Raw genomic sequence first — 13,368 nt, 5'->3', positions numbered from 1 at the left:
CACTAGATTTGCAAAACTCTCGCGAGATCTGTGCGCATATTTTCTTCATTTTGCACGTTTTACAAGCTAATCACGCTTTATGCTGTAACTACTGTGTTTAGGATCTTCTTAGGTTTAGAGACAACAAATGTGCTTGCTCTGGGTTATGGAGAGATCATGTTCTGAGTCAAAGTTATTACTCTCGCGAGATTTCTGAGGGTCTGTTTTCCTATGTAGACACGACCGAAGCAGAGCACCGAGATTTAGCGCAAAGCGAGAGGACTCCCCTGGAACCAACATCCATTCCATATCTATTTTGTAAACGCTTTTAGTGTAACAGTTAGTTAGGGACAGCCCTGTGTGACGTTTAGCAAGCAGTTTCATTACGCGTGTGCATATAATGCCATCTGTCGAATTAACTCATCAGCTAATTTTATAACGGTCAGACAATAATGTGAATGGAAATATGAAGGAGTATATAGGAAAGTGCAACATTATTTATCTTACCAATGCTCCGGTGTAGTGGATGTTTACTATCTTGCCACACATAGGTGGTCTTTGATCGTGTCTAGACCAGAAGGGAATCCTAGACTTGCGAAAGATCTCGCGAGAGCAATAATTTTAATGTAAACTAATATATTTCCCTGACCCCAGTCAAGCGTTTTTGTACCTAAACCTACCCAAATTTTAACCACTACGTTTCACGTTATAGAAGACAATTATTTTGCACAAGGTGCACAATGAAGAAACAACGCGTACAAATGTCGCGAGAGCTTCACAAATCAAGGATCCCTTTTTAGACACGACCGTAGTGGTCTTAGGTGCCGTTGAGCCGTTAAGGCAGCTACGGCAACTCAGAAACGGCACGCGCCCTCAACAATCTATCATATTATTCCACTTCATCAATACTGCAGCTATGGAACACATTTAGCAGTGAATTTTTGCGACATTTTCCATTGTAACCGACGTTGCCAATGCAATCTCATCAGAGGTTATGAACGCGGGTAGGTCCCATTGATAGATTGCAGTATCGATTGCTAGCTAAAAGTGTTTCAAAGTGGAACTGGGAGGTGACGCCTTGTGGAGGAATCTGAAAAAATAAAAAGTTTATGGGGTTTCATCAGTAGACCGTTGCCGTTACACTAGCTTACTGGCAACTTTAGCTGCAGCAGATCATCGTGGAAACAGGGAAATGAAGACTTCGTGCCATGGAGGGACAGATTTACTGTAAGTACTGTTAGCTTATGCATGCCGACGCGTGCTAGGTGTTTTGTTTATTAAGCGATTGGTGGTTTGGTACGCTGTTTTCCACATTGATGTGCTGATGTGTTATTATAGCCTTTGTAGTGTTGTTTCTACATAGCTAAACGCAACGTAAATATAGTTAGCTTCACCTGACCTGACCTGACACAACCAACAACCCTTCAACCCCCTCACGCACGCACACACCGCAAATGTCAAAATCCCAGAAAGTCCCAGAGGAAAGACCCGCAGTGTCATTCATATTGTCTTACTAGTAACTAACGTTTGAGTTATAGCTATATCCTGTTACTCTTACGGTCATCATCTTGATAAGTAGAATATATCTCCTCAGGTGTGACAGTGTCAATCCTGCATTTAATTTTGTAGAAAGATTTTAAAAAATGTATTGCTGTGAGTGGGGAAAAGAAGGGATATTGGTGTCAAGGACCTCATTCAATTATATTTTTTTTTTCATTATCAATTAAAATGCCAATTAATTTTTCAGTTAAATGTTTGGATTATTAAATGAAATAAATGAAATGATGAAAATGAAATGAAACAGGGAAAAGTTTCACATCTTAACCTTCAAGGAGCTGAAACCTTCCGATATTTGGCATTTTTGCTGATTAATGTTTGAGGCTGCACAATTAATCGAAATACTATCAAAATCGAAATATGGCCCAGTACGATATCCAAATCACTGAAACTGCAAATTCCTGACAAAGGAAAAGTGTGTGACAAAACAGCTTCTTTATAGAAGTACTGAAATGCTGCAAATGTTGTGGTACAGACCACAACAAATGTCACATCATCATGACTTTAATAGTTGTTATTTTTTTTCAATGAAATGAATATTATGTAAAAATTATCATTTCCACTAGCTGCGAATTATGTCACAATCTCAATATCTGTCAAAATAATCACAGTGTTTTTTAACCATATCATTCAACCCTAATCAGTATTAATCATGACATTTAGGTCCTTTAATACTGACATGTAAAACAACTTGTGCTGTGCTCTTGGTTTTGTAGAAATATTTCCATGTAAATGCATTGTAATGTGAGTGGGGAAAATACAGGATATTCCCTTATTATTACTCACCATTTCCCAGAGATCCAGGTAACATCTTAAAAATGGTCATTTTGTCAAACCCCAAATATATTCTCTTTACAATACAATTAAAAGGCGCTGAATGCTGCAGGGTCGGGAAAACAACGGTGGTCCCAGGTTGGCCATACAATAAAAAGAGTAGTTACACAAGAATAGAGTGATGCAATTGAGAACATCAATTCTAAGATCAGCAGCACTAATACAGAGAAATAATTAAAATTACAATTCAACAACCTTACTTAAACAACGTAGCAGATAATATATCATAAACAAAGCTGACATATGAATCAATAATCTGATCAGTTGCTGATTCATTTCCTGTCAGTTGCCTAAATTATTGATCAATCATTTAAGCACTACTGGTGTCAGTTTCGAGTGCAGCTAAAAGAAAAGGTTGTTGTGACACAAACACACACATTGTCAGTCACACTACAACTCCCAGTGCACTGACATCGGAGGCTGGCATGTCAGTCTGACCTGACTTCTTGTCAACTGCATCTGTGAATGTTTTCAGGCTTTGCACGTTATTTTAAGGGCCAGAGAGCAGAGAGAGAGAGACTACAGCCCTGCAGAGTCTGGCTGCCACATGCCTGGTCATGTCCAGTGCTGTGGTGCAACGTCTCTGGCTAGTAAACATCATTTACCACCAGGTGGACTGTTTGATTGTTTGATTATGATAGATCATAATAGGCTTTTTTTTTTTTTACAGCGGGCATTTTGACTTATTATTGCAGGAAAAGCACAAGCATGATTAGTAACAATGGCTGGGTTTTATTCAAGTATCCAAGCAAGCTGTGACAATGAGCCAGCATGCACAGTACCAGGACACTGGCACCAAAACAGCTAAATGGAATTCACTTGTTATTAATGTTATTCATATTGTGTTTTACTTTTGTACAGTAGTTCCTGATTCATCGATAATCGCTAACTGATAAATTGACTTTTCTCATATAGCATAAAGGACTGGTGTTGATTATTTTTTATCTGGCTGACTGATATATCAGCAGGATGTTTCAGGACTGCTTTACACAGATGGGTGTTTGCCTCATGCTAAGGTCAGCAAGGTCAGTTTTTTAACAAAGTTATCATTTTATTTGTTTGACATTACATCACCAAGTGGGCCACAGATCACCTTGTGACGTTGGGCCTGGTTAAGGATTCACCAGGTATTATTTCATCTTGATATGAAACTTGGGTGGAAACTGAAACTGAACAACTGACACTGATTTTAATTGTAGGCTATAGCACCTTGCTGTCCTCAATCGCAGCTCACAACAAAGGCGAGCTAAATTATTCTTTTTATCTTTAAATAAGTACTTTCATGGCAGAATAATTCACTTGACATCACAGGAAAAGCAGCAGTGCAAGTAATAACAATAATGATTGCTCTGTCGGGTAACCCAATAAGCCAGCTTTCACAATAACAACTCCCTGAACATATCACATATAAATGCAGTCATCATCATTATTATTATTATTATTATTAGTTAAAAACCTGAAATGTCAAAATACCTGCTGTGAAAAATGCCAGTTAAACACATAATAACAGTTTGTAACTATCATAAATGAGACTGTAAAGATAGGTAGCACTTAGTGGCACCTAGTGGTGAGCTTGCAGATTGCAAACACTTTTCCTCCTTGGATCGGTCGTGCACAGGCATGTGGACATTAACCTGCAAGGAGAGCAGGCTGCTGTTGCTAGCATTGCTAATGTTAGCCACAGTGTGTAGCAGCTAATGTTAGCTGTGATCTTGCTCCGTCTAAAATGTTGACACATTTAGTGAGTTGTTGTCATGTTCCGAAGGATAATGTACAATGGTCATAATGCATGGTGCAAATTGGCACACTTCTCAGCGACATTTAAAATACAGTTATTGTAGAATATATTTAACGCAAGGGCGGATATTTCATGCCACAGTTGGTGGCGACAACATGCAAATGAGCAATGAACATGGAGAGACACTGTGCTGCTGCCAGAGGAGTGCTGACTAAGATTACTGCATGCATGGGAATAAATCACAAAATAATGGAATTGTATATATTTCTTACCGGTGGTCTGAATGACTCACTAGACCCTACTAGAAACATGGCAGTCTTGGAGTAAGAGCCCCCGTGCCCCTAGATATAGTATAAACAGCTCATTTTAATGTAACAAAAATGTAACTGTCTTCTTAGTAATGGAAACATACTTACGAACATTATATTACATTTCTGTCATATTTTTAACTTTGCCTGGGGGACTGGAGAGTAGCCGGTTCAAGTCCAGCCCGGAGCAAAAAGTACAGAGTGGACTGGTAGCTGGAGAGGTGTCTCACATTGAGCCAGGCACCGAACACCTAACTGCTCTGGGTGCCTGTTTCTGAACAGCATTCATCACTCTACCACCTCTCCCACAAAACTTTGCATGTGTGTATGCAAGCCTGTGTGTGTGTAAATAGTTAACAACTGAGTGAAAAAACATCCCCTAAGGAGGACAAATAAAGGGATATTTTTCTTCTTCTAAATCGTACATACTGGACCATTAAACTCTTAAGACAACACTGTTTGTAACTATCAGAAATTAGACTTTATGTCTTTCTATTTGTAATGTAACAATATCCTATGTTTGGATAATTGTTTAAACCATTTTTCACTGAACTAGACATTATCGGAATCCATTTGAGGATTCGCTGCATTTGCTCAGACATTTCACAGTGATGAATTGAGAAAATGTGGACATTATCTGATAGAATTACTGTTTGTTGCAGCCCAGTTCCTCGTTTTCTTTTTCTTTTCTTCAGTATAAACTGAATACCTCTGACTACTGTTCGGTCTAAAAAAGTAATGTTTCACTTCCATTTAGGATCAGTTCATATGTGATGTATGCAATTGTATTTCACTTTTATTTTTAGACATACCTACAGTTATTTGGAAAACCAGATTTCATGATGAAAATATTACCAGCAGCTGTAACATAAAAAAATTATTTTCTTATTTTTTTACTGACACACTTTGGGGCTTTCCTGCAGCTTCCATAAATAAAACCTTCCTTGCTGTGTCATTTACAGCACATCATGCTTTTCAGGAAGAATTTCTTCAGAAAAAAAAATTTAAAAAAGAAGAAGAAAGAAGTGTGTGTGTGTGTGTGTGAATTGGAAAGAAAAGTGAATGTGTAGCCGGGTGTGCCCTTCCCCTCCATCCCCGCGGTCCTCCCATGTGTGTTGGAATTTCCCGCACACACTGAGAGGGATCTTTGCTCCGTAAATTACAGCGCCTTGCATGCTGGAGGAAGGCCTTATATGGGCAAGGAAGTGGGTGTGGCCAGCGAGCTGGTGGCGGCTGTAGAGAGGAGGGGAAGAAGAGGAGGAGGAGGAGGAGGAGGGGGGGTCACAAGACAAGCAGAGACACGGAGAGAGTCGATGTACAGCAAAAAGGCCGCATTGCCAGCGTGAGTGTTTTTTTCGTGTGCAATCCTCGTGCAATAATGTGCAACAGACAGCGGCGGCATCGCGCCCGCCTCTCTGCAGAGTAGCGCTGCGTCTCCGACCGGGAAAGACTCTGTTTACGCACCGACGTCGACCCCCCTCCTCCTTTTTTTTTTTTTCTTCTTTGACTTTTCTAGCAAGGGGGTGAAGGGAGGAAAAAGTAGCAGGGAGTGAGGTCAGCAGCGTAGCATGAGTCAACCTTGGGGATGTATGCAGTCATCACCGCAGGTCGGGATTGTGCGGGCCTGCTGCTGCTGCTGGCCGCACAGAGCTGATCATCCTGCGGGCGAGTAGCAGCTTTCATGACAAACACAGTAAGTATCGGAGCAGACAGACAGACAGACGGACAGACGATGACTGTGGCGTTGTTGTTGTGGTCGACAGTGCGTGTTATTGTGGCCGCAGCCCGCTGACAAAGTTTTGTTTACCTCGCTGAGACGAGCAGGGCGCGCACTGGCGTGGATCAATCGCTCTCTCGTCTGGTCTGTAGTGCACATAGAGACACATGTGACGTATTAACCTTGTTGACAAGTTGATCGATCCGGTGGTGATCGACTATTGGCGATTCCAGCACACTTTGATCATACAGGCTGCATTGTTGGCTCGGTTTGGACATGGCATTACTGACTGGATAATCCGTTTCCTGCAACAAAGGCTTTCTCGTAAATAGCGCTGAGCTGGCTGGCCACAGAAAGTGATGTGGAGGGAGGGGGATCAGGATCAGGAAGAAGAGTGCTGTTTTCTTCTTATATTTTCTGTGTTTGTGGTCTGTGCCACACTGCAGGCCTCCTGTGCTCGCTGGTTTAAATGAGGACCCGGGCAGGCGATGGATTAGCTCGGCTAATAGTGCTTGACATTTATTTTAAGCCAATTTAACGTGTTACTTTGTGTATTGGACTAAACCCCAGCAGGCTTGTGTAAGGTTGCACTTGTGATGCGTCACCGTGATCCCTCACCTCAGATGGTTTAATGCACAGAGACTGCTCGCACAGCATGGTCAGTGCTCAGTGATCAGCAGCAGTTAGGTTTCACCCCGCAAAGCAAAGTGTGATTTATTTATTCGTGTGTGCACCTTTTAATACAGGAGGGTTCATAGAATTTGACAACATGGCTGTGGGCATGTGTAACATCACATGGTACCTCTGCTGCTGCTGATGCACACACACACACTGTTTGTTAGCCACATTGCATGGTCATTCAGTTTCCTCAGTGAGTGGTGCCCCTGAGCCAGTGCAGGATCTGAACAGCTGCAGCTGTCTATTTTAAGAATCGTGTGTTTTACTGGGCCACCAGAGGAAAGGGTGACAATTGTCAGTCACTTCCTAGCCCGTCAGAGACGGCCTTTGGCAAGTCCATGCTGTAGAGATTCTACTATTAATTTATGTAATCAGATTATCAAATTATTTTTGTTTTCGAAACCCAAGTCCTGCAGCAGGCAAGTGTTTTGATTATGGCGATTCATGCAGCAAGAAAGAGTCTCCGTGTCTTTCTGTTTAGTATGGGTGGAAGTAACAAATTACAACTACTCATGTTACTGTAATTAAGTCACTTTTGGGGGGTACGTGTATTTTTATGCATATTTTTTAAGGTCGAATCAGTGGGATTTGTCTGAGTCGTTTTGTTAATGCAACGGAAAGTTGATTGTTGAGTCTCATTCCCAGAATATAAAATGCCAATGTTTTGGGTTGAAGCACAGCAAATTAATGAGAGAATAAGGAAATATAGGCAGAGGGCAGGGTCTCAGCAGATACAGACAATACCGCACACTTCTAGTTTGTAATAAGTGATGATTGAAGGGAATTATATTTAGGCTCTATGGGTCTATGCATTGTTGTTTTTTTTTTCTGGAAAATGTTGCGTATTATGCCTTTAAGTCTGTAATTTTACTGTTAAGTAGGCATTACACTATGTAATCTACTCCACTACTTTTAAAAGTGAAGTGTGTAGCATTTAGGAGGACCTATTGGCAGAAATGGAATATAATATGCACATAAATGTTTTTATTAGTGTATAATCACCTTTAAGTAAGAATTGTGGTTTGATTGGAACAAGCTGTTATATCTACAGAGGGTGCAGGTCCTTGTCCAAAGTTTTTTCACTTTGATTCTACAGTAGCCCAGAACGGACAACCAAACGCTAGCTCTAGATACAGCCTTTCGTGGTTTACACAAATTTCGCTGCTGCCATAGGTTCTCCTATACCTGGGGTTGGCAACCTGTGGCTCCAGAGCCAAATTAGGCTCTTTACCCCTCTCCAGTGGTTTTGACAAAAAATGTATGGAAATAAATAATGGTTAATTTTTTTTTTAACATTTTCATTTATTTTGATTTATCATTGTTGATAAAAGCAACATATATACATTCTCTAGTTGTAAAAATGCGTATCCTGCACACCAAATACAAAAAAGCTTTAATACTTTGTAAGCTAAAATGCACATCATAGCCATTATTTCCTCTGAATTTTGCCTGTGACTAGTCTTGAGTCTCCCTATGCTAGGTGTAAAGTTCCAGAGCGAAATAGAGCATTTAATAATTATGGCTCCAGACAGTTTTTTGTGGCCAAAAATGGTTGTTTTGATAGTAAAGGCTGCTTATGCCTGGCCTACATACTTAACATGCAAGTTGGTTGACATATGCCATTTCATCACTAGATGCCACTAACTCCTACACACTGGTTCTTTAAAATCATAATACAACTAAAATTTGAATTAATATCCAAATCTTTCACCTGCATTTTATAGCTAATGAGGCTGTCCGATCGTAAACTGACCAATGAAAACCATGGCATATAGACCAAAAAACTGAGTTGCAGCAGGCGCAGGTTTGTAGAGGTGATTGTGACCACAGAACAGGACAGGACAGGAGTTTGGAGTAATTTAGACTCAAGACTTGGAGAAACAGAAACCCCCTTTGATCAAATGCCTGCGAGGGCTGCACGAAATGGTAACAAAAAAATCATATTGTGATTATTTTGAAACATATTGCGATTGCAACTGTTCATAGTTAGTGGAAATGATCAGTCTTGCATCACAATTTTAATTTTCACTGAAAAACTATTAAAATAATGATGATGTGACATTTGTTGTGGTCTGTAGCAAACAAACATGTTTTCTTACATCTGGAGAACAAGATTTGTGGGTCACGGTATCTCTGCAGCAATCCAGTACTTCATTACAGTGCTCTTTTGTCACACTTTTTACCATTACCAAATAAAATTCAACTTCTGCAATTTGGATATCACACTTTCCATATTGCAGTTTTGACTGTGACCTGTGCCCGCTATTGATACAGCAAAGTACAGAACAGTATTTCTACTTGAGTGCAGGTTTTCAGTACTCTCTCCACCACTGCTGTTCTACGGCTGCACAAGAGTGACACGATTTTTATTTCATACAGATGGAGGCAAGGATTGCAATTTTAACAGAAACAGTCGGGATCTGTGTGCATCTTGAAATTTGGCAGACTGCACTGTGTCAAAAATCTGCTCCAAAACCTTGCCATCGGATAATATTTTTTTGATAATCATCACAGGGTTTCCATGGCAATTGTCACCCCCCCCCCCCACAAGCTATCAGAGCCTGCAAGGCCATTTTGACTTTTTCCCTGCTCTCTTTTTCCCTTTGCATAGCTCGTGTCATCATGACTCACGCTTGCTCACTTTCAGTTGCCCTTCCTTTTTGAGTGTGCAGCCATGGTTCAAAGGGCACAGGTTCCCTTTTTTTCATGTCCGATGAATCACACAGTTGTAAGAAGAAGAGTGGTTTCTATCATGTTCTAACTGTCTGTTCTCTTAGTTTGGCGGGAAAGAGCTTTCTAATACAGGACAGTTGAGCCATGCAGGGTGTGTGTTCTGAATTGCAAGTGAGCTTCAGTGTGCATGTGTAGCACCTCCAGAGCTGATGTCATTTCCCATCATTAAACCTGCTGCAGTAATATCCTGTAATGACATTTCCAGGAACTATTGATTAAGGTATCTCTATCAACTACCTTCCTAAGCTTCCAATAGTGTGCAGGCTTACTGTCGGCCTGCATGCAGGACCTTATCTCTGTGTCATGTGAGCTTAGCGAATAATGACACAGTTTAGACCCTCCCCTCCCCTCCTCTGTTCTCACACCCGATACCTTTCAGTGGAGGTCTATTGTTGAAAAAGCAAACAGCAGGTTTTTACATGGCTGAGGCGGGGATGATAATGAGACCCCCCGCCCTGTGGGGACCCCTTTAGTCTGATGGCTCAATGCTTGACCTCTCTCTCATTTTCTCTGTACAGGGTGTTGCCCATGAATGAGAAAAACAGACAGCCTTCTTCAGATCTGCTCACCCCAGGCCAGCGACCTCTGAGTGGGTCACGAAGAGTTACAGAGAGGAAGAAGAGAAGATTATCTTGGTTGACTTTCTGCTCACACTGATGTCAATGTAGTTTTACGGCTTTATTCTACTGTTTGATTTTTGATACATTCAAGTGGAACATTCATAGCTGGTTTGGTTGGAAATATTCACCTGGCTCGGCTTCTTCATGCCCGTCATGAGTGTGCCAGCCCAGCAGAAACCCAGCGCCAAAAGAACAGGCAAACGCATCACGTTTTTCAACGAACAAAGCGTAGCAATGAAGGAGACTTCACAGCACCCTGAGGGGACCTACTACGTCCCAGGCGGCACTGCCTCAGACCCCGGACAGAGTGAGGCTGCAAGTACTGTGACCTCCAATCCAGAGGGCCCTCACATGTACCTCAACTCTGTCATATTCAGCCCAGATAAGGGCGACCAGAGCCGGGGTCACTATCAGCAGACTGTACCGATGAAGTGGGCTCACCAGGAGCCCAGTCAGCAGCAGCCATCTCTGGCCCAGCAGCAGAGAGCTGCAACCTGGAATACTATGGCAAACTGGGGGCAAAACATTACTAATTACATTGGAGGAGTTAATGTAACAGACTCAAGGACCCAGAATGCATTTGCAAAGTCGATGCATGAGACTTCTGGCTTGCAGCCACATCAGCAGCCCCCTAACAGAGCTGCGGAAAAGCTGCCTAACCCTGCTGTTGAAGCGTACAGGGAAGCAGTAAAGGCTCGGGGACTGGATTGGGAGCAGCAGCAGCAGTCCCAGGCTTTTCAGGAGACCCTGAAACCCGGGGCGCTGAACACGCAGCAACACAGCACATCCCACCCAGGAGGGAGCTCGGTCTTGCAGCCCTTCCAGTTGGCCTTCGGTCAGCCCAAGCAGCACCTGCCAGCCTACTACCAGACATTTCAAGGCAACCGGACAACCCTACCTAACCCACCTATCTACACAACACAAGCGAAACCGCCACACCAGTTGCAGCAGCTGCAAAAGCAGGAGCAAATCCAGCGCCAGCAACAGCAGCAGCATCACATAATCCAGCAGCAAATACAGCAGCAGCACCATCAACAAATGCAGCAGCAGCAGCAACAAATCATTCAGCATCAACAGCATGTGCAGCAACAGCTCCAGCAGCAGCAGCAGCAACAAATACAGCACGAGCAGCAGCAACAAAAGATACAGCAACAGCAACAACAACAGCAGCAGCAACAGCTCCAGATTCAGCAGCAAATGCAACATCAGCAGTTGCAACAACAAAACCCTCATGTGCTTGACTATTACCCTAGTGCACAAAATGTACACCCTCACCCACATCCACAGCCAGTGGTGGTACACTCCCAGGAGTCCTCTGCTCCAGCTCCCCCAAAGATCCAGGAACCAGTCATCCAGGACATTACTCCCGAACCCCAACAGCCTTCAGACCCGCTACAGCCCCCACTCCAGTCTGAGCCCCTGTCCCAATCACAACCACAGACACAACTCCAGTCCCAAACACAGCTCCGCAGATCACGGCGGCTCTCCAAGGAAGGTGGGGCGCCGTCTGAGAACCCTTTCCTCTCTGTTTCTTCGGATCAGGCCGCCCCGGGGCCGCAGGGCTCCCAGAACGGGGCCCGTGACATCCAGGCAGCTCCGACAGGCGTCATCCAAAGCACACGCAGGAAACGCAGGGTGTCCCAGGAGGTCAACCTGGAGACCCTCGCTCAAAAGGCCTCAGAAATGGAGTCTCTACCGTCGCATGTTGTAAAGGTAAGAGCTCAGTTCAACATGTTCTTTCCTTTTCTTTTTCTTTCCATGTCTCTCCTTGTCTGCCTTTATTTTTTCCTTGTTCTTTTGCTCACTCATCTGTTCCTCAGCTGTTTCCTCTCAAGCAAAAGAACCACATAAGCTCTAACAGAAAAGAACTGAGTGTTCTGAACCCCAATGATTGCTTTGCAGTTTATATCTAAACTCGTTGCTGCAAGCTGGAAGCCTTAATTGCGAATATCTCGGCAAGAGCTAAAAATCTATTTTTCTAGTGTTATCCCAGGGTATAATTGCAGTGGGATTTTAGCTCCCTGAACAAGAGCGGGAACTGGAACAAACGGCAACTGCCAGGAAAGCTGTGCCAAAACTTGTGTTGTTTGTGATAAACATGTTGCTGGAAGAGATGGTGAATGTACTCAACACTCAGCGAAGTATACAACACAGAACTGAGCTGCTCAGCTAAAACAAGACTTTCCATTGTCACAAAGTAAATCCATACTTCACACTTTAAATGTACTTCACATTACTTTTTCAGATATCAGTGAACAAACCTGATAAATTTCCCCATGTAACGTGGAGTCATACACTTATCTGTGTTTATGTGCTGAATATCTTGATTGTGCAACAAGTTCTGTTGCCAAACAGCACTGAGTCACTGTGTCTGTAGTTCAGCATGGCTGTGCCCTGGATTCGCCTCACGAGTAGCTGATCATACAGACAGTGTGTTCGGTTACATGCCTGCACACCTCCCCCCATCCCATCAAAGGAGAGAAACCAGCCTGGCCTCGCCTGCCCTCCCCAACCCCCCCTCCCTCTATACAGGGAGGGGTGCAGGGTTGCCCTGCATGCAGTGCTCAGCAGAATGTCTCTCCACTGCTCTGGTGTAGGGGCTGGAGTTTTCCACCAGCAATAATGAGCACAGAACCAGCATAGCCACAGCGCTGCATGCCTCTCTGCCCATGAAGATGCAGCGTGCAGTGACAGAATGCATCTGTCTTCAGCTCACTGGCCTGTGATGTGGTGGTTCAGATGGCTTTGAAGTTGATCGCTGCACTAAAACGCACATGCCCACTCATTATGGTTTCTTGAAGAAGTAATGTGAAGAATGCTTTCAGTGACAGTTCCTTTGACATGTATGTAAGGTTTGTCACTGAAGTGCTGCACCTAACAGTACTGTATCAAGGCACAGACGTGCAGAATGCTTCCTCACGAAAATATCCAAGATATGGTCATATTTTTCTCAACTTTTCTCCTTTATCTTCTGTTTCAAATACTTATATTTCACATTTCATTGTCTGTTTGATTCTGTCACTTAGGAACACACTTAAGGCTTGTTTAATGCTGTATCGACCCATCTGTTAATGCTCCATTTGAGTATTGACATAATTTTCTCTTCCTATTGGGTTTTTGTGTGAGGTCAGTAACAAGGTTTTAGGGTTTCCCATTAACTGTATCGATTATAATTCGGAAACCTGCCAAGGTAAATTAACAGAC

At 42.9% G+C, this 13,368-nt stretch overlaps 1 protein-coding gene across 4 annotated transcripts in view; it reads left to right on the top strand.

Moving 5' to 3' along the window:
* Positions 1-8: 8 nt before the first annotated feature.
* Positions 9-13,368, top strand: part of mideasb (mitotic deacetylase associated SANT domain protein b) — a 37,754-nt gene continuing 24,394 nt past the window's right edge. Inside the window, exons 1-2 of one of the 4 annotated variants that reach the window (XM_084742807.1) lie at positions 9-1,206; positions 10,063-11,877. In XM_084742807.1, coding sequence (XP_084598933.1) covers positions 10,309-11,877 — 1,569 coding nt within the window. In that variant the 5' untranslated portion in view covers positions 9-1,206; positions 10,063-10,308. Of the gene's footprint in view, positions 1,207-5,658; positions 6,110-10,062; positions 11,878-13,368 lie in introns of those variants that run through there. The other 3 variants (XM_084742806.1, XM_084742809.1, XM_084742808.1) reach the window with 3 other exon arrangements.

The sequence above is a fragment of the Lutjanus erythropterus genome, chromosome 18, assembly GCF_056507025.1.
Source record: "Lutjanus erythropterus isolate fLutEry1 chromosome 18, fLutEry1.hap2, whole genome shotgun sequence".
In the NCBI taxonomy this organism is placed as follows: domain Eukaryota; kingdom Metazoa; phylum Chordata; class Actinopteri; order Lutjaniformes; family Lutjanidae; genus Lutjanus; species Lutjanus erythropterus.
The sequence above is the reverse complement of the archived record's forward strand: the minus strand, read 5'-3'. Positions and strand labels throughout refer to the sequence as shown.